This window comes from Streptopelia decaocto (genome assembly GCF_964273445.1).
Source record: "Streptopelia decaocto genome assembly, chromosome: 6".
Taxonomy (NCBI): Eukaryota; Metazoa; Chordata; class Aves; order Columbiformes; family Columbidae; genus Streptopelia; species Streptopelia decaocto.
The window spans coordinates 40,711,040-40,736,437 of NC_138660.1; the positions used below are offsets into that span (position 1 = coordinate 40,711,040).

The 25,398-nt window shown below is 38.2% G+C and overlaps 1 protein-coding gene across 6 annotated transcripts in view; it reads right to left on the reverse strand.

The window, feature by feature from the left end:
- MYO1B (myosin IB) overlaps nt 1–25,398 on the reverse strand; it is a 114,646-nt gene that overhangs the window by 41,252 nt on the left and 47,996 nt on the right. For 5 of the 6 annotated variants that reach the window (XM_082057317.1, XM_082057320.1, XM_082057316.1 and 2 more), the window contains 4 exons: nt 15,471–15,565; nt 12,736–12,840; nt 9,877–9,923; nt 7,518–7,581 (listed from right to left, as the gene is read on the reverse strand). In XM_082057317.1, coding sequence (XP_081913443.1) covers nt 7,518–7,581; nt 9,877–9,923; nt 12,736–12,840; nt 15,471–15,565 — 311 coding nt within the window. Of the gene's footprint in view, nt 1–7,517; nt 7,582–9,876; nt 9,924–12,735; nt 12,841–15,470; nt 15,566–19,770; nt 19,989–25,398 lie in introns of those variants that run through there. The other variant, XM_082057319.1, reaches the window with a different exon arrangement.

Below are 25,398 nucleotides of genomic sequence, written 5' to 3' on the forward strand. Positions count from 1 at the left end.
TGGTGAGAATGATTGTATGGGTGAAGTTTTGAAAAGAAATGTTAAAAGACTAAGCACATGAAAGATGGGTAAATGAAAGGGGGAAGCCAAGTAAAGAAGTTAAATTGAAAAAATGTGGCACTTTGTGATCCTCAGGTGCACAAGACTATGAAATAATCCCTCATGGGACTGACAGCAGCTCCATCACAAGATGTTTAAAGTGAAATAGCAAAGCTTTGAAAAGCATCACTGCACTGACTGAGCGGTGTGACGAGAAGATCACTTCACCCACCGCTGTTAGCGAGAGCCACAAGTCTAAGCTTTAACAAAAAGTGTGGGAATCCAGGCAGAGAGCAGAGCGGACAGTGGCAAGCAAGGGTTCCACACCAGCCAGCAAATCGCCATTTCCAGGGTGATCTTAAGCTGCATTTATTCTGTTACACGAAGACATTCCAGGTGCAGAGCAAAGGAGCTCCCCGTGGCCATACCACTACCAGCTCGCCCTGACCGGGGTTAAGCTGTGCCCATGCAAGAAGAAAGCCCCGCAAGGGAACTGACCACAGTTGGATGTCATGCTTTGAAGAGCTGTCATAAAGCTGAGATCAAGCTTTCAGAAAGGTAAAACACAGGGGTGGCTGCTAAACACTTCCCCTGCCTGGCTGCTATAGTATCTGATGTGTATTAAACTATGTGTTTCCTCAGGTTTCCATTTCTGCTGAAACTCAGCCTGTTTAGTCGCAGTTAGAGGAGGTGCTCAACATCTGCCCCGTGGTTTGCTCCACAAGCGGAGGAGCAAGCAGGGAAGCAACAGAGTGTATTCTTATTTTCACTAGCAACAGGCAGCATGTTGTGCCCATGCTGCCCACTGGAATTACCCAAATTTACACCCCTTCTCCTGGAACAGGAACCAAAGCCCAAACTTCAACCCACAAAGTTCTATGTGCCTTAGGAGGCCCTCCTCCAAATAAAATACAGAAAACTGGGTGCAAAAATTAATATCTTCCCCAATAATTAGACAGTGGCAGCAATAACTACATCACAACGGCAGCCTTGTTCGAGTAGACATTTGTGGTTTCATAACTCAATAACCCTACAGTCTCTCCCCCTGTTTCAGCATCTGGAAGTTTTTGCACATCCTGATGACAAGGTAACCCAAGATACACTCAGACAAGTGGCCGTCACATACCCTGTTTCCCCAAAAATAAGACCTACCTCAAAAATAAGCCCTAGCATAATTTTTCAGGATTTTTGAGGATGCTTGAAATATAAGCCCTACTCCAAAAATAAGCCCTAGTTACAATTCATTTTAAAAGTAAATTTAAATAGTGTCCAGGCAGCTACACATGTAAAAAAGAAAGCATCTTTTGGGGCAAAAATTGTATAAGACCCTGTCTTATTTTGTGGCTTTGCCAGCAGCTCATCTTTACATTAGGATGGGGCAGGTTACAGATTTCTACTTCTGCTTTTTCCATTCTATTGGCTTTTTAAAAATTATTTTATATTTTTAAATAACAGGCAGTTCAGAGTCATGCTGGCTACTAGAGACGCTCAAGCAAAGTGTTGGAATGGACTCGCAGCCAAATTTTAGTCTCAAAGAAATAAACAACTTCAGCTCCCGCGGTGGTTGTGAACACTTCAGGAAACAGCTGCATTTGCGAAGGACGCTGAATCAACACCGTTCGCGAAGCGGTTTGGCTTTAAAAATATGCTATGTATAAATTTATCCAAACGCTGCCATAAAAGCTTATCTACATATCCTGGCAAAATATTATATGTTAGCCTTCTTCTAATTACATGCATGCCTTCTGCAGATTTAACAGTTTCTTGAGCAGATGTCAAATGAGTTATGGTAGGACGACAACTGCCTTGGATTTTTCACCACCATTTATCTTATTTACATGTTTTTAGAAGCTAGGAGGTTAACTAATTAACAGTCAGCTTTCCAAAGTCCCAATATTCCATACTGTTATCTTCGTAAGTGAGGAAAAAAGCTCCAGAAATCAGTTACTGACAGAAAATCAGGTATTTACCTTAACAAAGCAGTTGCTACCAATTCTTGTTAAATCTGTGTTATTAATAATTTTCTGCCTTTTTTTTTTCCCCCTTTTCTTCATGTCCACATGCAGGCTGAAATCAGACAGGTAAAAAAGATCCAGACCATTTGCCCTACCTTCAAGATGACTTCTTCCCTTTGCTTGCCCAAATTAACATTTTAATAAAGCAATCAAATCTATTTTCCTTAAATGAACTACTGCACAAGCAGTAACTTTTGTGGTAACTCTCACATGATTATAAATTCTGTGGACCAAACAGACAGACACAAAGATGTTCACCAGATTTCTGCATGCACCCACTCAGTAATTCTCTTTACCACAGCACATGCAGACAGATGGTGCTTATCCATATGAAAATACACACAAACAAAAACCCCAAGCTCTACATATTACACTTTGTTATTTATTATGTATAGTGACTATACAGAATTACCTAGAGAGAACATACAGAACAACATATGGTGTATTTATGGATTAGTTTATTTTTTATTTTCTGCATTATCTAACGATGCTTCTGCTTGAAATGAAACTTTTAACATGTGCGTATCAAAGCAACTGTAAAAATTCAGTTGCTTTGGAAAGGACCACCCTGGAAACACTTATTAAATCATATTTTTTGAATACCCATCAATTCAGATGACTCAAAATCCAACTACATCCCTCAGGTTCTGAAGACTCTTTGTTATTCCTATAAAGCACTGGTTTAAATGCAAAAGATCTGTGTAAGCATCCTGCTAAACCAGCTAACTGAACTCAACATAAATAAAAATAAATTATTTTTTAAAAAAATTGATGCTGAATACTTCTGCAAACTCTAACATACAAATTTACTTTATTTACATTACATTATCCCACCAGGTGGGTGAGTGGCTGCGTCGGGCTTGGTTGCTGGCTGAGGTTAAATCACAATAATGAACAAACAAGTTGTAAAGAAGAACAAGTTGTAGAGTTATCACTGTCACTTTGATAACTTGAACTTTAGAGAAACATTATAGGTTTCTTTCATCTTGTTTTTGGAAAAGATGGTAAAACCTGGCCCTTTCTTAATCACTTGTTATTTAGGCTTTAAGTACACTGCGCTCGTTAAAAATAGCTTTTCAAAAGCAGGCCTTACATATACTGTACTTCACCTGCACTATCGCTGCCATGTAGTTAATCATTAAATCACTGAAAGGCTTAGGCAGATTAGGAAAGATCGCCTAAAGCTAAAAATCCAATATCTTTCAGCAGGAAATCCCGGGTGAAACGTGAAAATCAAATATCCTGGGAAAGATAATGTAATATTCCCTACTTTTGAAAAGGTCTAAACAATGAAAGTGTGAAGCATTTTGGACTGTAACGTGCAAAACTATTTCAACCATAAAAATTTAGCATACACAAAACCAGTCACAAAACTAACGAACCAAGTGTGCGTACAAACATCACCTGGAGAACAACACAGACACAGCATCTGTGGACAGAGAGTCATGTTTTAGAGCTGTACAAGCTATTGCAATTAGCACCTATTAGTCTGAAAACAAACAAACCCATTTTTACAGAAAAAAGATATTATTCTGTAATTACAGAAAAACAGTAGTTTCTTTTCTACCTTTCTGTTGCTCCCATCCCCACTACACTGTGGTAGTTATCATAAGTGGCAAACTAAGAATAATATTGATGGTTTCTGTAAATTATTTCCACAATATTACACCCAGGTGAAAGCAAGTTAATTACTCAACACTCCAAATGTCTTTTACCTCACAAGTGCTCTGGGGAAAAAAATACCACCTTGTGTAAGCGCTGACAAAAGTGTTCACTGCAACAGTAGCAATTGCAAACGCCCCGTGGGAGGACGGAAAAAGCAGAAACACCTTATACTCAATTCAGGGAGAGAAAATATACATTTACCTGTTTGTAAATGCATTTTAAAGCAGGTGGTGGAACAGGTCAGAGGATGGGCTGGCTGTTGGCTGCACCAGGGCTGTGTGCTTCACCTTGCACAGATCCCAGCATCTCTTAGACATTAGGAAAACAAGCCAGGACCTCCACAGAAAACTCACAAAGAAAGGGAGGACTAGAATGACTCGGGCTGACTCCACACCGCAGCTTACTCAGCTTTCTTCATCCTCCTGCTCGCCCCCACACCACAGTGGCTGCCGACATAGGGTCAAACAACCTGAAATCATTTTTATTTTGCAGTCTAAAGGGGGAAAAAGTCCCAACTGAAGTAATATACTTAAAGATTGCACAGAATCATGCTCATCTCTGATTTTTCATTCTCAATTTCTTTTTTATGACTGTACATTATGATATAGCAGTATATCAAATGCCTCAGAAATCAGTGTACTCTGAGTAGCCATGTAATGAGTCTACACATATTTTGTGCTGTTCAAACATAAAATTATCTTAATAGAATCATATAATCATTTTGGTTGGAAGAGACCATTAAGATCAAGTCCAACCATAACCTAACTGGAGCACTAAACCATGTCCCTAAGAACCTCGTCTAAATGCCTTTTAAACCCCTCCAGGGATGGTGACTCCACCACGGCCCTGGGCAGCCTGTTCCAATACCTGACAACTCTTTCCGGGAAGAAATGTTTCCTCATATCCCATCTGAACCTTCCCTGGTGCAGCTTGAGGCCGTTTCCTCTTGTCCTATCACTTGTTACTTGGGATTCGAGACCAACACTCCCCATGCTACAACCTCCTTTCAGGCAGTTGCAGAGAGTGAGAAGCTTCAGTTTGGGAACATACCGGTTCTGACATCACAAACCTATTACGATTCCCTCCATTTTATTATTCCCATTCTAATTGTACTCAGAAGATTGACCCTTCTATTTACAGCACATTAAACATTTCATGTCTATTGGCTCCTGCCCAAGCCAATGGACATTCCCATTCACTGCAAACAGCACAGACACGCAGTACACATTGTCATGATAGTTTTACCCTCTAGCTCCATCCCATCAAAGCTTTACTTGTAGGTGAAGCCCTGTCATTAAGAAGTCGGAGCTGACTGAAGGACACCAGGAGAATGGCCCAAGGGAAGGTCACAAGAGCACCAGCCCCTCCACAAAGGATCTTGGGCGGAGGGACCAGCCTTTCACAGAGCATCACCACATTTCAGAGCAGAACAGAACAGGTTATTTCAAATAAGACTTTTTAGTCTAATGGGTCTCTGCTTATCTGTACCAGGCTGATAAAACTAGTAGCTTATCTTCATTACCCCTCTTACCAGCAAAATAAACCAGATGTTCCCTGTGTCTGCTTCCAGGCACCCACAGGGTTGGAACACAGCCTGGCGACACAGACTGCAATTCAAATCGCCCACTAGTTTCATTGATGTTTGGAAATCAAGCTTGTCAGATAGAACTACTGAAGTTTAATCAAAATATTATGCTATCATCTTTGCATCATGTTAACACCAAGCCAATAGATGGCCAGAAAGCAAAGAATATTTATGAACAAACTAATCATACTTTCCCTTTCAAGGACAGGAAACTTCAGCACTACTTGATTTCCTACTTGATGAATTAAGAAGACAAATCCTAAATTTGACTAAAATCAGAGTAAATTCTAAGCAATGTAAAAGAACTTAAGCCCCAATACATCCAGAGTAGTGATACCTCACAAGAGAAATATTTCTCTTGGAATGCAATGCTGCAGATGTGTGGGAAAGATCTAAGGTGGGACAACAAACTTGCTTTAAAACTGTACAGAATTCAAACTCTGTTTTAAAGAGAGATGGATGGACTATCATATTTTGAGAACATTAAATGAAAGATAAGATAATATATTAACACACAGCTACAGGAACTCAGTACTTATCTGTGACATACCCTGTCAAGTATGGGGTGTTTCGACTACTAACATCTTTTCCACAAGAGGGCTAACATACGAGGTCTTTATTTTTAAATTTAAATTCATCTTCTTGTTATTAGATATTTATTAAATGTAAGAAGACAGGGAGAATGCCTAAAATAGACAACTTTTAGGAAGGTCTAAAAATATGCCTGCCCTTCAATACATATGTCATCACATCATTATAATTACATGTAATGTTACAATTACAACATGCAAAGATTTATAGGGCAGATAAACTATAGAGTAATTATTTGGCTCATCTTTTGATATGACACAATATTTTAATTAGATGGCTCAGCACAGTACTTTCAAAGACAAACTGCTGAATATTCATTCTACAAAGGATGTTTCATTTTTATGTATCTGTTTTGAATGTGAAACAAAAAGAAACAAACAACACAGCTATCCTGCTAGAACCTTTTTGTTCCCATTTAATTATTGATGAATAGACTGAGTACGTTCGACCTCTAATTTTGTCGACTGCCAAATGTCAATGTTAATAGATAGCTGTAAACACTTAAATGGTGACTGCTTTGAGTTTCAAGATCTCCTCTTTCACAAAAATCACACTCTTTCAGGCATAGTTCCAAAAGGTGACCTGGGGCAGGAAAAATGTTTGTTCTAAGAAAAACAAAACAAAACAAAACAGAAAAACAAAACAAAACAAAGCAAAACAAAGCAAAAAACCACCACACACAAAAAAAACCCAACCTATATTTCTGAGTAAAAGTCTTCACAAGGATTTGAAATGTCCATACTATATATGGAGAGTTCAGTTCACCTTGGATGGTTCTTGTTATTTCACAACCAGTAAAATGCCAATGGTGTCAAAAGTCAGTCTTTAGAAAGAGGAACAAATTGGGTTGAGAGGAAAGAAAGGGCAAGGCTGGGTCAGTGACACCTCGTGTAGTCACTCGCTGCCCTCCTCCATCCCTCCTTAAAAATAAGAAAAACAAACACACGCAGCTTTATATAGCATAAAAGAGGAATTTCTTTTTAAAAGCTGCTTTTAAACTCTCAACAGGAAAGCTAGTCAAAGCATCCTGGGCTGGCATTCGGTTCCCAGCCTCTTCCTTCTCAACAGAGAGCTGGCTAAAATTGCTGAATTGCTACAGATTTCACAGCAGCATCCTCACGTCAAGAACCTGTGAGGCCACTTTTTCCTCCTGAACTCAACCACTGTCCATCCTCACTCATGAGAAGCCTCTTCCTGCACTGTGAGCTGTGTTAAAATTAGTATAGAACGCTTTGATTCCAAATAAACATCACAGTGTTCTCCAGCAGACCTTGTATCCCTCTTTCAAATTACAACATACACCATCTACCATAAATACGTGACCCATAAAATGACATAATACAACTGATTCAGGATTCAAGCATAAAATGAACCCAGCCACATACTCAGTACCTTTTAAACAATGCAGTACATTCATTATTCACGTTTACTTCTTCAAATCTGTTCTCACTTACATTAAGGCACACCAAAACAGCAATGAAATTAAAAAGCAGAATTTACCATATAACAGAGATAGATTTGACTAGACGAACGCAGCTGATATTTTCACTAATTTAACCATCTTCTTTTTAGAACAAAACATTTTAAGCTGTTAACATGCTGAGACCAAGAGTAATACTCACAGTTGCTTATAACTCCTCCAAGTGGGTCCCCCTTGAAATCAAACTCAATATCCATGTATTTTCCCTGTGAAGGCAATATGGTTTATTAGTTCTGTTTAATAAAGACTGCTCAAGACATTTTTTAAGAAGTTAGATGATCACTTTAACAGGCTAATAGAGCAATCTGGAAACACCCTGTAAACTCCATCAAATTCTGAAAAACAGAAGATGATTCAAAGCTTTAAGACGATTGCATTATCACAGCCAGATTTTCATGAGAATAGCTTTAAATCAGGTTTGTAATGCAAGCCAGTAATTTGCTCAGTTTCTAAGGTTATATGAAGAAAAAACATGTTACACAAACTTTCACCAGAGCACCAAGAACACAAAAAAAAAACCTGTAGGTATTACCATGCTTATGAACAGAAAAACGTCCTCAGAAATCATCTTCCACCAAGACTTATTTTCTCAGTGTACCAATCTTTTTGGAGCATCAACTGAGGCAGCTGAAAGGCTGGAAGGATGGGCTGGCACCGATCCCTGTTGGTAACTGGGGGGGGTGTCTGTCCCCAGGCGTGTGCCCACCTTGGAAAAGTGATGGATTTTCCCCACCAAACTCTTTCCCCCATAACTCGGGAGACCAGAGGCAATAATTAACAGACTTGTCACCGCAAAAGCCATTTCATTTTCAGCTGCACCCACACCGCATGTTTTCTTGACTTCTCTTTGACTTCTCCACATCACAGAAGACCGCTCTGGTCTTTGCTTCATTTTAATTTATGTGACAAGTGTTTAATGTAGTAACAGCTACAAAATAGACAGACCCAGACTGTGTAGAAAACGCAAAAAAAGAAAAAAGGCAGCGTAGCTCAGCTCACATTGGCAAGGAAGTGTAGAAAGATAAAAAACTGCGGGTAGTAATTCAGGCAAATTCCACAAGCCACACACAGAAATGATCTCACCACCCTCTGGTGCTTACTTAGAGGACAAAAACAACTTATTGAAATGTCTGGTGTTTGAACTTCCTTATTCACTGCATTTAGGGTTTTCTTTTTTTCTTTCTCTTTTGATTTTAATTACAGAACATATAAAACAAGCACTTTACATCAACTCCCTTAAAGACATTTTCTAATTTACTGGGTATTTTGGCAAGATTGGCTTGACTCTACTTAAACTCTATTCTTCTCCTCGCTGGCAGCTGAGGCAGACTAGACAGGACAGTACTTGTGCTTTCTTGTTGGAAATTAATTCTGAGCAGATTCAAATTTCTGAGATAAAGAATTAAATCAGATAATTAAATTTTAATTTCCCAAGGACTGGGCCAGCTGGACATTTCCAAAAGTATTTTTAGCTTTGTGTTTATAAACAAGGACTTGAAAGGCAAAATACTAGTTGGTTGCACTTTGTCCTGGAAAGATTTCTGTTTGCAAATGGCATCTCTTCTCCTCTGCGCTGTCTCCTCCTCCTTTTATCCATGTGCTTTTACTCACAACACACCATTTTTCCAGTGTATTCATTCTCCTGTTCTACTTAACATGTCTCATATTACTCTTCTGCACACAAATGAGCAAATTACAAAGTTGCATTCAGTCTTCTGATTTTTGGCAGAAGAAACTACAATTTACACATTTTAGAATCTCCCAGTTCTAGCTTCGACTTTTTTTTTTGGCCCATGGTCAATTAGAATAATTTCACTCTCAGTTTCATGCTAAAAACCCCTGAGTTCAACCAGTCGATTATAAAGAATATAAGAAAAAAAAGTAATATTAAAAAGTTTATGTTAAAGCTGTAAACACAGTTTGAAACATCACAGGAAGAAAACGAGAATCCAAAATAAAAATTTTAACAAAAAAAATGAATGTGTATGGATGGAAAATGAGATCACGCAGAAAGATCAACTTGCTAAGCAGACAGATTTCTGGGCACATGGTCACTGACATTTAAGCCACCAGTGCCAGAAAATGAAAGAATTCAGCAGCACTGCAACTATGTTTTCATTTGGTCACAGACTGTCACATCCTAATTTATTTTTTTAAGCCTCTACTCTGATTCTCAATAGAACTCAATGCCCACATCATAAACCAACAAGACTTCTGATAAGGAGGTGAAACACCTTTTAAAAATGTGTGTGACTGCTAATAACGCACTACTAACATATTGGGGAAGAAGAACATGCTTGAATGTACAAAATGAAATATTGTTTGTTATTGATGGTGTTTGCCTTCACACCATAGCCCTCAGACAACTACAAGAATGTTCTCTCTCCAAATCATTCCTTCCCTCCTCATAGATGTCTGATACAAGGTGTAATAGAAACAGCCAACATGATCACATGTTCCCCTAAATGAAATTCAAATTTGGTCTTGAAGAAAATACTTACAAATCTAGAGGAGTTGTCATTCCTCACAGTTTTGGCATTTCCAAAAGCTGGAGAAAAACAAATAAGAAGACCAAATCGATCAGTCAAAGAATATTTAAATGCTAAAATACCTATGACTTTATATATATTTAAAAGAATAAAGGACTTTGGACAAAAAAATGTACAGGTATCAGTCACTGGGGATTGACAGAGTGTGACAGACTAGATCACAAATGGGAAAACACCTATGGAAGTGCAAAGAAGTTTTGTCTCAACACTTTATTTTAAAAAGCGAAAGAAAAACATATAAGAGGAAATGGTTCCAAGACAAAACTGTACCTGGACTGAGCACATATCCTCAGGGTTTGAATCACCATATTTAAAATTTTATTACACAAATAACTTTAAACATAGGAAATACTTCTTTCTCTTCAGAGAAGAAATGAACCTTAGTTCCCAGAAGCGAAGATGGTAAAAGATGGGAGGCCGGAAATGAGGAAATTACAGATTGACACTTAAAAACTGTTTGCATGCAACAGTTTAATCAATGCTTTGAAACTGATCTATTTATGCTATTCCAATACATTTATCCTAGCTTAAGTTGAATATTAATCAGCTTAAATAAGTCTGTTTACAACAAGAGTTTAACACACTCTCTTCAGCATGACCTAAACTCGCTTTTTGAACAGATTTGTTTCAATTTCTTTAGCTCAGGTTTTCTGACAGCAAAAACTCTCCGAGAAAGGCCATCCCAGGGCTACGTTAGATGGGCGGCCACCAGCTGAGAGCATCGGCAGGACAAGAACTCAGACTGGAGGAAAATTCAACATTCACCACACATTGTCAAAGGACACTGAGTCAAACAGGACTGTTCCCTACATTATTAAGAATAGGGGTCCAATAGGAGACTTTATTTATCCCAGTATTTATTTATATAGCATATCTATTTTCAAAGATCAAGTCAATGTTTTTTGAACAGAAATAAATACATGCTTTTAGCCTTCAACAAACTTGCATGAGTAGACTGAAGAACCGAAGCCAAAAGGAGAAGTTTGTTGCTCCTGAAGGCCAAGAAAAAGTGAAAGAATTGTTTTAAAAATCTTTATGCCCTGCAATAAATCATCTTTTCAACAACCAAATCTCTGAGCTGCCTTTTCCTAAACACAGTGCTGAACAGTAGAGTCATTTATAACCGCACAGAATCAAGCACAAACGTTCCATTATAAAGCACGAGACACATTCCTCAGTTTTCCCTTAAGTTCATTGTTTCTGAAAGTTAATTTATAGTAGCAACTATAGTTTAAAAAAAAAATTCCCATAAGATAAATTATATGCATGTAACATTTATATCATTTTCTTGCACTGCAGCTTGACTGAAAACAGAACTACATAACCAAAGAAAAATAAATCTAACCACAAATGCTTAATTTCTGTCTAAAATGTACATAAGCAGCCAGGCTTGCTCAGCAGCCTTGTGGAATAATCCTGTGTCCAGCCTTCCAAAAAGCACCAAGTACAACAACTAATACCTTAAAATGATAAGGCAGCTTTCCGCAAACTTATTTTATTCTTTATGCATTAAAACAAAGATTCACAAACCAACAAGAAATCCACTATATTTGGCAGTCCTTGGAGAAAAAAAAAAACACCTTTGGCAAGAAAAGCCTCCACACTTCCTACACTATTTCTGTCTCTATCTGAAATCTGCTTTCCAGAAAAGTGACAAAAGCAACACCCCACTTCTCTGAGAATCCAAAGCAATGCGAGATTGCAGTCCCACTATTCGGCTGTAAGTAGAACATATCTGATCGTCAAAGAAAGGCTTATCCGGCATTTTTATCATTCTTATATTTTAACATTTCATCCTTTATACACCAGTGTTTGCTTACAATTTTGTTTTGTGTACAGTCAATGGCTGCATTTTACCCATCCAATTCACCACTGCTCTCAGCTCACTTTTGCATTCCTTCCCATTTTTTTATTGCCCCTCCTGTTCTCACCTGTAAAGTGCTTGCTTCCTATAGACTTCATCAGGTATATGTATAGATAGCTAGGCAATAGGCAAAATATTGACATTCAACAGTCTTAAAAACATGCATATCATCATGCAAAATTATTGTACAGCAGTCCTGAGAATCTGTCTTAGCACCACAACAGTTTAGAGAACTGTGGGAAAGGCTGAGCCAGGGATCAACACAATTAAACCTAAATAAGTCAGTGCTGACCAAGGCACGTCTGAAGGCAGTTACTGGACAACAGGACAAAACTGCAAGCTTTGAGGATCGTATATCCTATCTCCAGGAAAAATCAAGATCCTGTTTCTGGCAGTCATGTCTTTAAATTAAAATGGCTAATTAAAAGATCAAAAGTCTTTCATGGGAGATCAGGAAAGGCTGTTGTCAGGAAGACAGGCTGACAGAGCCAGCAGGCCCAGGGAACAATAAGTCTCAGGGAACAACAGCTATGCATATGGATTGCCTTAGTTTTGTTCCGAGATCCATTTCTTCATCCTTTTTTTTTTCCTAAAAGAAAAATAACACTTTACAGAGCTTGTTTGTTTACTAGAGACTCTAATAATATAATGTGGAAGGAAATGAATCAGAGGGACAGAAGTTAAGCCTTTTGATACAGTCAAGCATCATCAAGGGAGGGTTCAGAAAGGGTTCGCCCTCAGAGCAGCAGGAGGGAAACAGTTTTCTGCTCAAGAAAACCTCCCTGTAACAGAATAAAACCTTGTAGCTGTCTTCACAGAAAGCACTTCCTATGGTTTTGGACACCATATAAGAACGAAACAACAGATACAGTTTTCCAAACCAGCTCAGCAAGAAAGCTGGTACCCACAGAGGTAATACACTCGTGCCTGCTCTATGAGGTTCTTACCTTCAAGAACGGGATTTGACTGCAAAAGCTGTTCTTTTACTTGATTAACCTCCGCCCCTTTTCCACACACAGCAGCCACATATGACATGACAAGTTTGCTCGCTTCTGTGGGGTGGGAGAATAAAATAAAACAGTGATGATTTGCAGACTTGATTTCCATCATGTTTCCACCATGCCAGGCAGGAACTGTAAGGACATTTCATTTCAGTTTTCTTCTGCATTGTTGTGCCACCTGGAAATGAGGAAGGAGCTCATCCTGCTATAAGATCCGTGACATTGCAGCAGCAGCCCTATTAATTAAAATACCTAGAGCCCCCCCAAGCTAAAGAAGCCACCTGTGGATATGGTACATTACCCGCTACTTTTTCATTTAGCCTTCATTTAGGACTGAGTAAGGGAAGAACTTTATCCCTAGTTAAAACTTTGGAAACGTTTTAATCTAGCGTGAAAAAATAGACCCAGGCCGTTTCCAGACACAAAATTACATCAGTTTCTATCAGCAGACACACAATAACATAAGTGTAAACATACAACACTACGCACATGTAATTACAGTTCTAAAGTCCATCAAAAGTAAATGAATAACTGCAATTCAACTTCTCATAACATCAAGCAGTCTGTTTCAAGGTATAACAAATGTAAAAAGTGAAGCATTCATTAAAGTAACAAAACCAATTTGAAGGTACAAACTTTTAAAAAGCCTGGAAGAATGTTTGGGCTCTCAAGGCTGGGTTCATGTGGGTGTCAATCACCCATACACAGACAGAAACAAAAATTAAATAATCCATCCAACCCTTATGATTTTGCTGGTCAGGACAAAGAGCAGCTGAGAAAGGATTCTGTTTATAAACTGAGTCTGTGATGTTTAGTATGATGCAAGACAGTGAAATTTGAGGCAATGTCAGCTGATACACATGTAATTACTAACGGCTGGAATCCTTATTAACACAGTAGTCACAAAAAACCCATTAGTTGTTCTTCAGAGATCTGTAACAAATTTAAGGGTGAAGCTATCCCTTGGATTTAGATTCTTTCCTATTTAATCAATTCTGTTTGCTATTATTAAATTACTATCCCGTATTGTAGAGAAAACTGAGCAAACCTGCCGCCCACGGAGCAAGAACTATCGGTGTGTCTGTAAGGTCTCCCGTCTCCTTTCATAGCACCTTGAACCCAGCTCTCATTTTTAAAAATCCATTCCCTTCAGAGCTTAGAATTACAAAATTCTTTGAACTATTTCCTAAAACCATCAATATATTGAAGTAGAGAGCTACTCGATCACCGACAGAAGAAAGCACTAAAGCAGCAAATAAGGTTACTATAAAATAATACGCATTAAGACAACACACAATGAATGACTTCAAGATAGACTTTGAATATCACCGAAAGAAAATAAAGACTCTTTATTTTATTACAAACTCTGGTCCAATAAAGATACCAGGAAGGGAATCATCACCTTAACATCTAAAAACATTTAAATACACCACTTACTCTGGTAATGTACTGTGTTTTCTTGCACAGTGTTACTATCAAATAGCAATAAACACATGCAGTGCCAAAAGAACAAAATCTGAATGAAATAAAAAAGCCCAACTCATGACAGTTCAGTTTCAGTTCTTGCGGTCCTAACATGCCAAATGTCCGGCTACTAGAAATCTAAAATAGAATTATATAGGATCAGTACTCACAAGTTTGTTTCCTCAACACTTCCCTCTCCATACCGTTTTTGGTTTGTTTTTTGGTAACAGAAACTTGAACTCTCATCTAACAGCCCCACTTCAGCAACAGCAGTGACATCACATTTTAGAGAGAGAACAGCACAGATTCCATAATTGACTTGAATTTCAAACCCTATTTTATTCTGTAGTTTCCTTTATAAAGAAGGAATAATTTGTATTATGTCCAGGACACTCAAAATCTCTACACAAATCTGAACCTACCAGAATATTCTCTACAAATAGAGACGTTCAGAAACTCAGCCACTGTTGCACCTTTCAACTAACCAAATAAATGAATAAAAGGTGGACTTTGTTTGAATTAGGTGCTTGATAATTCACTCCTTTTTAAAGCCCAAACTCCTAGACAGAAATCCTAACAATAATATCAGTAAGAACTTGATTATTTTGATACACACTTTTACTGAAAACACATGCATTTTCGTGTTACTGAAACAGATGTATGTGTTCCTACCTGCTGTTTCTTTTCCAAGTCACCTCAGTTTTAGATCGTTATTTCAGAAAATAACTGTCATCTTTCTTTTTCAAGGTCAACTTAAGATGTTCTGCAGTTATGAAATCCTCACTTGATTTCTACCATTCTGGTTTAAAAATCAGAATTTTCAAGGCAATTCCAGCTTTGCCTGAGCAATACAGTATTCCCGTACACAAGCCAATCTTAGAATTGCAGCTGAGCACAGCACACAAAAAACCTGATGAAATTTCCAAAGTAATCAGCTACTATTATTTACTTTCCTTGGATAAATGGCACGATCCAGTTTAAATGTATATATTTATTAAAAGACATGCAAAAGCATCAAAGGATTGTCTTCCATAGAAGACTAAGAACATTCAATTTTTTCCATCTTCAGGTTTCCTACAGGGAGAGCCTAAAAGTTTTCTGGCCCTTACAATATTCTCTCACAGACCAGCATTATTTTACTCTTACAAACTCCAGCAGCATTTTGTAAGACTCTCAATAACTCTCGTTTTTTAAATATAATCAAAAGTGCTTATTACCTGTTTTTCCAGCTCCACTCTCTCCTGTAATAAGGATACACTGGTCTTTGTCCTGGTCCCTTAAAGATCTATACGCTTCATCTGACAGAGCGAAGCTGCAAAGGAAGAAAGAGTCAATTGAGAATTAGATTAAAAAAAATACAAACAATAACTACAGTGTGTCCTTCACGTCCAGGCAGAGGGAGAAAATAAAAAATTTTAAATAAACAAAACAAACAAAAAATCCACATACCACAACCAAACCTAAACAGAAAACCCCAAGTCCTAATGTTCAGTAAGTGGTGAAGCGTTCACTTTTCACAATATAAAGACCCATAGTAATAAAACAGATACTTTTTCTCACTGGTTCATTTAGACTTCCTCCAGGAACAAGGAAGCATCACCTCTCAGGTTTTCTAAAGATTGCAAGCTCAAAACAAATTCACAAAATTTCAGGGAAATTTAGGTAGTGCTCTTCATTGAACAAAAAGTCATATTCTTTACTGGACAAAATGTCAGTGCATCAACAGGGAGCATTCTGTTTGAAGACATTTAAGAAAAAGGAAACAGGAGATTCCTGAGCACTAGCAACACCATAAGCTGCAATTTATACTCTGAACAGTATGAAGAAATCTCAGAACCTGATAAAATACCGAGCATTTTAAGGATTCAGGTATTGCCAGACTTTTGCATAAATATGCAGAAGTGTTTCCCCATAAGCATGTTCTTGACTCAGTAAAGGTGACATCATAGTGAAATTAAATAATATATTAAGAATCAACAGCTTTCCTGTACCAAAAATGTCCTTCGACGGAGCTCAGAACATCATGTCCTGAAACCACTGGGCTGCATTTTGAATCCAGATGCACTTTATTGCCGTGTGGCAACATATATCTTGGAGACATGCAGATGTGTTACTTATATTTAGTTCTCTTTAGTAGTAACTTCGATGCAGACAAAGAGTAATACTGATTTTGTTTCATCTGCATTTTTTACTTCAGGGGATAAAGGACTCTGGAAAATGAGCATTAGAACCCCTCTAGAAAAACTTAAGCAAGTAGTATCTGAAAAAGGACAATAAAGTAAAATCCAAATAAAAAGGCACACTTGCGTTACACAAGTTAGAGAAACTGATAGCCAAACACAGTGTGTTTTTACACTAAATAAATATCCATTCAGCAGACCAAAAGCTTTGTCAGGTTACAGCACCTAGTAAAATATTTAATGTTTGCATGTACCTAAGAGTGGATATTGTTTACAGTAAACAAACCAGGCATGAAAAAGAGAAAGAACTCTTAGCTCAACACAAAACACATAATGGTTGCAGATTCAGTGCACCTTTTAGAAACTCGATTCTTTACTCTAGGACAGTTCAGGAGCTTTGCATTCAGCTGATAATGACAAACAGTATTTATTTTGAATAACGTAGACATATAGTGCTTTCACATGCAAGCACAGCCTCTTAACAGATGAGCAAGCTTTTTGTAACGCAACTAGTTAGGGGAAGCAGGACAACACCAAGTACTGAGAGCCACACAGAGTCTTTTCCACCAGTTCTTATCGCTGCAGCTTGAAAATGTCAAATATTAAACCTACATATACACAAATCAGTCCATATTTATTTTTTGCTACTATTGTCCCTTGGTTTAGGCAGTTCTTTCTTCTGGCTTCTATCCCCCAAAACGTTCATGGAGAGAATGTCATATTGCCCCCGATTTATCACCACATGCATATGTGACACCATTTACACTTCTCCATCCCTCAGAAGTATAGACTCATATCTGCTTATTTGGGTTTGAGGTTTTTTTGGTTGTTTTTTTTTATGGTTGTATTGTGTTATCAGACCAGCCAACCTGCAAAAGCCCACCGTAAGAAGTGAGCAGCACTCCAAAAAGGCTGGAGAACAGGTAAATGAAATACCTTATGGCTCCTTTACTAAGTAATCCCACCTTCCTCTCCCTCTCTAGCTCCTGCCCATGATGCTTATGTCGATTCCCCCATTTTTGTGTTTCTCCTGCAGCACATGGTCTAGTTGCACAACCAACCCAGGGCTCCCTCTCTCACTGCTTTTCTCCCCAGTTTACACCATCTAAGGCAATAAATTACAATTTTTCCCTCTGCACAGATGGCTGGGCCATCCACTTCACCACCATAATCAAAGGTCATTAGCTCCTTTTGATACATACACCCTTGAACCCGAATGAATCTCAAAACTTCATACCACCTTGATGATCCAAGCATCTGAACTCAGTAGTTCATCTGGAGGTGAAAATGTGTTTATGAGAAAGCAGCAGGCAGTAATGTTTTTAGCATTACAACAAAGTCAGTTTGTGATGTGGCCAACATGCTGGAGATCTAGCAAAAAAATAAAAAAATCATTCTGATGCTGCTGCTGAGAGACCATGACACAATTTCTGGCATCCACTTCACTGTCTGGAATCCAAACTACAGTAGCAATAACACTTTACCAGACTCTCTTACAGGACATATTTAGGAAATGAATAATATTTGTTGAATGCTGCTGCAGATGTACTTGTAAGCTGGAGAGTACAATGTGCGTCTCTCAGAAGAGCTTATTGCAGCACCCATTACGTTCCTTTTTGCTAGGAAAAGAAATGAAAAGCAGTAGGATGCAGAGGAAAGAAATAAAGTTGCACAGAGCATTCACGTGAGAGAAGGTTAATATTAATGCTGTGGTGTCCATGGATTTGACTGAGCAAACTGGCTTTCAGCACAAAGGTGAGACTGCGAGATGCTTTTGAACCTCACAGACCACATGGCTCACTCTGTGCCTGCTGCCCTTCAAACAATCTCAGCCATCAACTGCTATTTCACTGTTGAAATAACTTTCTTGGCAGTGGTTTCACACCAGAAAATTAAGTCAGCATATTGTTGATATACTGAGCTTTGACTTAATCAGCTTAGTAACCATTTGTCCTTTCTAACACACCGAATTTTCATTTCCCAACAGGCCCTGTCAAAATATATTTTCCCATGTGATGTATTTATTAATTCTGCCTGCACTGCATAGTTAAAAACATCAAATCATGCTTTTCTTCCTCGCTCAGCAGAGAAAATGAGGGTCTAAGACAGCAAGGAGACCTCTGAAGTTGGAGAAGAGAGTGGGATTTCATCTAGTTCTGCGTTTATCCAATCTGGTCACAGTCGCTTGGCATCTTTTCCTACAATCTTCTATACAACCCATCAAAGCCTAATACTTCACCAGTCTATCAATTATTATCTACTACCAACAAAAGAAAAAATAAGCTAATTCATTTCAAATGAACTTTTGCACATGTACTTATCAAAAGTTAACTAGTCAAGTGTTCTAAAGTTTACCTCTGACATTTCAGCCACCGCTCCTACAATTCAATCAGAGGAGGCATAACCAAGAGTATATTTAAATAACTAATATTTCTTCGTCTTTCTGGCATTAGACACATTTATGTCAGAGCCTGAACAAAGATCTTTATCTCAAAGAAAAAGATAGATCTATTCATTTATCATGTTGACTTTTATGGTGCACCATTACGCCTCACACTCCTTCCTATCTATTAGGGCCTTTTATCTTTGACATATATAAAAGAAAAAAGACACGAACTTTGAGTCTTTTGGTTCAAACCATTTGTTCAAAAAAATATAATTTCATGTTATTCCCTATTTGTTACAAACGTATAAAATATTTCCATTTAAGGTCAGTTTAATGATCCATAGACCACAAAGAATCCTTCTTTCCCTTTTAGCAACATTAAGAAACACGGCTCTGTAAAGTCAGCATTTGCAATGATAGGTTTAAACCACATACTCTTCTTTGAGCCACCTCACAATTACAGAGCCTAAGGAAAATTTTAGAATAGTTTGTAGTTTAAAAAGCCGTTATAAACCATGTGTTTTGAATTAGCTGGTGAGTGTGTCAGCAGTGTCGTTTACCATACCTTATAATAACCTCTCCTTTGATTTTTAGGTTTTCATGAAAGAAGACGACATTTTCGTACCACAACAAACACAGAAATACTTATTGGAGTTCTCTTTTAGCTAAGAGTTAAGTATAGAAGCAACTTGAAATCAAAATGCCGCCCACACCTCACTCAGGAAGAAGCCTCCTCTTTTTTTATAGCACGGCTCTTTCAGCCGCATTGCTCCAGATGGCCAGATCTGTTACCAAGTCCCAAACCCAAAAATTCCGACAAAGGGAAACAGCATACAGGGCTCCAAGGGGGATTTCCAAAGGGCTCTGGCGATTTTCGGCAGCACGATGGCATCTCCGTGCTCAAACAAAATAGGGGGGTCAGGAAGAGAGAGGAGTAAATTTCCCACTCACCCCAAAACGAGCATCACCTGCTAGCTCTTCATTTGAACACTTGTGACTGCACCCACGATTCAACCAGGATAAAAACCTCACTCTTCTTGTCCTAAATTCATCTCATGGGAGCAGCTTTTCTCTTCTATCATCGTTTTCCTTTAAGTCAAAAATCACGAGGATCAGTATTTGTCAGCTCTTGGTACTTCTTTCCACGATCATTTTCCATTCTTCCTCTCATTTCCCTTAGCATTCTCCATTAACAGTAATTAGTTAACACTATCTTAAACTCTTTCCAATTGCTTTTGTCAGGCACTAATAGAGGCAATTCCCTGCATCACATCTTCACTGGCTGTGGCTTTGATTCTGAGAGTTTTGGTTCCCATTTTAAAACACCTATTGCTTATTCTTGGCTTGCAACTGCCAACTCATTTACTGCTTTCAAAGGAAATCAAGAAAAATCTCTCTTCTTGACTGTTCCAATTCCTCAGGAAGCAGAGCCCTGGTACCACTTCATTTCTGCTTGATTGTGTCTAAACACACTGGGCAGGATACTAGAATTCAGTGCTTATCAAAGACCATGCTGGACTCAAAAGAAGAGAAGTAAAATGTAAATTATACATACATTTTTAATGCAAATTTTACACAAAATGTAATTTATATTCCTTCTTTTGAGTTTAATTAAGAGCATCATTTAAGTTCCTTCTGTTTCTTTCTGAATGCATAGAAGTGCTCTGTAACAGAACAAGAGCTAACAAATTATTTCCTCCTCTCACAGCATGCAGAGGGAAAATGTCAGAACCCTGAGCCAAGAACAGTGGAAGCACATTTTATAAAGTGCTTTGAGGTTTTACATTGTAAATCATTACTATTTGCTATATATGCTCTCCCCCCCGCCCCACTACCCTCCATTGAAGCTCAGTGGAAAATTCACCATTCAGGAAAAACAATCGTAAGAGATTATTTATAGTATTAGCTCATAGTGCAGAATCATTTCAGTTAATTGCCCTAAAGATAAGAAGTGTACTCCCATTTTCCATAATTACAAACTGTCTCGTGTTCAGCATTTTGACACGTCGGAAAACAAAAGGTTGATTACCCTGCCATTGTAGTGAATAAAGTAACAGCCACGCTGGTGGAGCATCGGCTGGGATAGACCTTCACCAGCAAGCAGCTGCTCTTTGAGAAGTGCCAATCAGGAAAAAAAAAAAAAAAAACAAGTTTAAACACCAGGATAAAGAGGTGTGCTAAGACAGATGGAAAGCCTTTTCTCCTATTCATATTCTCCAATTTTATCTCCCTGGTGAGCACAGAAATCTGTTTTGTCAACAGTACTATGTGGTTAACATACACAGCAGAAAGGTGCCTCCTGCTTCCCCACTTTGTTATTCACATTAGCAACTGTGGCATTATTAGATGCACAATAAAGATGCCTAATAAAGCCCAAAGCTATGTAAAGTAGCCCATTTGATTTGTGAGAAGCAGCCGTAATTTATGGAAGGAGAGAAGGCAGAGGAAGGGGAAGAGGACAGACAAAGCCACTCTTGGTTTTCAAGAGTACAACACTTTAAAACACAAGCTAATCGTGAGCCAGAGAGATTTATTTTCTGTTCTAGTAGACTGAGAATATAATACACCCTCTGATACTCATATACACACTACAGGTTTAGCAGAAGAGTTGGTTCAGGCCAATATTCTGAGGTCTGGATCACAAAAAATGAAAATATTCATTGTGATAATCTTGTCTTTCTGAGGATGAAGCAGGTTTCAGATGTGTCTGATGGACTTTGCCTCAAAAGTGGTCTGTCCCCAAAGCTTTTCCCCACACGTTTCCCCTCCAAGCAAGCGGGAGCCTTTATCAGTTTTGACTACTTCCTTTTTACTGATTGACAGTTTAAGAAAATGCAATTTTTTTTTTCTAAACCAATGGGTTTTATTCCTCAGCACTGTACACAAAACCCAAAAACCCAGCCTATTATATTTCCTGCCACACAACCATCACCTCCTCACCCATACTGATACTTAGCCCGTGGGCCCAGCATGAACAAATAACTCCCATTTCCAAAGCGCAGCATGACCCAGATGGGTCTGTAAACCCAAATAATCCCTCACCCCTCACACGAGGCTGTGTTACCAAGGGTAGACACAGCCAGGCCCCTGACAGACCTACAGCAAATGCGTCTGCTGCAATGTGCACTGCAAAGGGTTTAAGTCTCTTGGGAGAAAAGGCATTTTGTTTACAAAAATAATAATTTTACTGGGCTGTGATATCCTTTGAAGGGAAGTACAGGAAGCGTTTTCTATTTTTTTTATCAAAAATCCATATTTAATTAGATGTAGTTTATTTCCTAAGATAGGATTTATTTCCTAAGATAAATCAGTACTTGCATGCTTGATTTAATGACTGCCTAAAACAGCCAATGCTTTACACTCAGTGGTTTTATTGCAAAAGTATCTGCTGAACCCTTTTAGTAGCCATATTTTGTGTCACAAGCTCTGTATTTTTGCTAGAATTGCACCAAACCTGCGAGGGGAGCAGCTTCATGGCACACCAGAAATGCCAGTGGCGAGAGACTCGTTTCTCCACGGACCTTCTGGAGCTCTGCAGCTTTCTGAGATTGGGATGTAAAAATTAGGATTTATTCCATTAACAAATGCACCCTCTCGTTCAAATGGAGTAGCAAGGGGCTGGAGAGCTGAATGGGACCGTAAGGAAAGAGAAGTGCAAAGTGATTTTCCTTACTTGGCTTCTGTGGTTTCAACTAGAATACACAATTTTTTTTTTTTTAAATCCCAGTTTACTATTTCATCTCCACACTAACAGATTTGAATCTGAGCTCTTGCATATACATGGAAATGAAGGGTTTGTGCAACAGGGACGTAAAGGGGGAGTAAAGGAAAGCATTCCCTTTCTGCCCTGAAATAACGAGACTCTCAATATTTTACAGAAAATTGAATTAGTTTCTCTACCTAATACATCATGTGTCTGAAAATTATGGAAGTTTAGTGCTCAAACACACATGTTCAAACTCATGTCAGCTTCAACCAAATTTTACATAAAATAAATCTTTTTCTGCGGAACAAGACATGCATTGAGCGTATGCTTTGAGCTGCTGCGCTGTGTGAACAGCACACGAAAAGTGAACTCCCTCGATAAAACTCTAATTCATCCTGACTTCGGTGGCTAAGCATAATCCATCAACATAGAACACTGAGAAACAATTGTTCCTCATTTTTAAAACACTGATTATGGCTAAACACAGGTCCTCACAATTCTCCAGAAAAATTATTCAGGAAAAAACAGGCCCATAGTACAGATTAAGTGAAATACTTAAAAGACCAAACCCTATAATTGTATAAAGGGAACAATTATAATGAGGGATTGGCTTTTTCTGTACAGATAGAAATATACTATTAATCATTTTTTTTCCTTTTGTTTTTTTATTTTATTTTTTAATAGGATATATCTTTGGACCTTGCAGTTTGAACATTGGCTCCCACACATGCTCATGCTGAGACTTCTCTTGCTGCAGATAATTTTATCACAGAAGTATCACTCTCAGATGAGCTTGCTCTACCCCACTAACTGGAAATCAAAAATTATGCCTTTATTCTGAAGAATTTCAACATGTCCTAGTACTCAGGGGAAGAAAAACAGTGATGTGAGATGCCCAGTTTCACATATTCACCTCATAGAACAGGACAAGCTTCCAGAGGGCTCATCTCACAGGACAATAGTACATAATAGCATACAAAACTACAATAATAGCATACTGTAGCACAACTATACTCCAGGATGCTAAACACACCCAAAAACTAGAGCATCTTACACTAAAAGGTGCATCTTGGAGTGACTGCACAGCTCTGCATGGTGAGACAGTGAAGAAGTATCAGATGTGCAATGAAAGTCAACAATTTGCCATCAGAAAAACTACTGAGCACTCCACCAAATGCACATCACAATACTGGAGAATTAGGAGTGTTATCACATCCCCACAGCTATTGATAACCTAAAGTAAGTTGCTAATCATCAGATTTGAAGTCTAGGCTTTGTAAGAGAAAGGCCAGCATGTAGCTGGCCACAAGTTTATCAGAGACAACAGTGACAAAACTGCAAATAAAAGTCATACACTTATCTGGAAAACATATGATGGGCAAAGTCAACACTATATAATTACATAGCAATGTTGCTACTTTACTGGTAGGGTTACTGAATTTTTTAATTTTGCGAGTAACTCTTAAGTCCTCTTAACAAACTTGTTAAGAAGCCTTATGCAACCTATTTTTTGCCTCCCAGTTCTCTTTTCAAAATAAAGTACCTCATGAACCTCCAGACAAAGGAGGCACAACAGCTTATCTCAGCTTCTGAGAGCTTGTTAGCTCAGGTACAACATCTGTTCAATCTATACAATGGCTTTTCCTGAAGTTTGTGCGTGAGATTTGTGGATATATATCCAAAACCATCTCTCTGTGAACAGTCAAAGAAATTAAAAGCCTTCTTCAGATTGCTCAAACACGAGGCTTCAGTTAACCCACGTGGATTATTTCCAGGGACAATATATTTGACCTGTGTCCTTGGTTGCTCTGCTGATGCTCCAGGAGGATATCGACAATGATGTATTTTTTGTCTGTAGGTAGATCCTCAGTAAGAATTGTCTTGGAGTCATTATGATCGATTTGCAGTTTGAACTCCACAAGGTTTAGAAATTAAAAATCTTTTCTGTAGCATATAAAAGGAAACTGTGCATACAAGAAAAATGCAGATTTGAACTAATTTACTGAAATAGCCACAATTAAACTGTCTTTGTAGTTCAGACCTTTGTTTGTAAGCCCCAGTCCCAGCTCTCTTATCTATTCAAAACGTAACTCAAAGATTATGCAGTGTGCTAGACAGTAAATATTAAGACTGTGCACTTCCTGATTCATAACATGAAAAAGTTTATCTTTAATAATCCAAATTACATTAACCATGATGTACCCAGAGCTGAAGAAATCAGAGCATAAAGTTGCCAATAAAAAGAGATTGAATGGAAAACATTCTGCCTCTTGAGGTGGTACAAGAACCAGAATTTACTGAAGTTTCTTTGAGGCTTTAAACATGACCCTTTTTTATGCTGTATCTAAAATCCTGACAAAGGCTTCTAGCACAGCAGATGGGCATTTCCTGGCGTGTTATAAATTGCTAAAAAAAGAAAAAAAAAATAGACAACCATTAAACACAAAGAGACACTTCCAATGAAAGGATGACAGCTGTTCTTAATTGCAATTTGAAATCTCAGTTCTTAAGAGAGTAAACGTGCTGCCCATTCAGGAAAGGCCTAATAAAAATTCTGGTCAGTGTACCCACAATGCGTTCAATGGGATTGCTGTCATTTCTGACAGGGTCTTTACCTGCCCTCACTTCTCAGTCTGCGTTTAGGAAGGAAAACAGAGGTGCCTTGTTTTTATGTTCCTTCCAGTGTGCAAAAAGGCCCAAAATTCTAACAAAAATCAAAATGAAACTATTGGATCCTCCTTTAAAAAAAATTAGTTATATTTAAAGCCACATCAAGTGTTTAAAAATGTTTTTATTTCCAAGTCCCCTCATAACATCAGTCAATTTTCTGATCAGAAGAACCTCATTTTCTTAAGCAGCACAAAAAAGGTTAG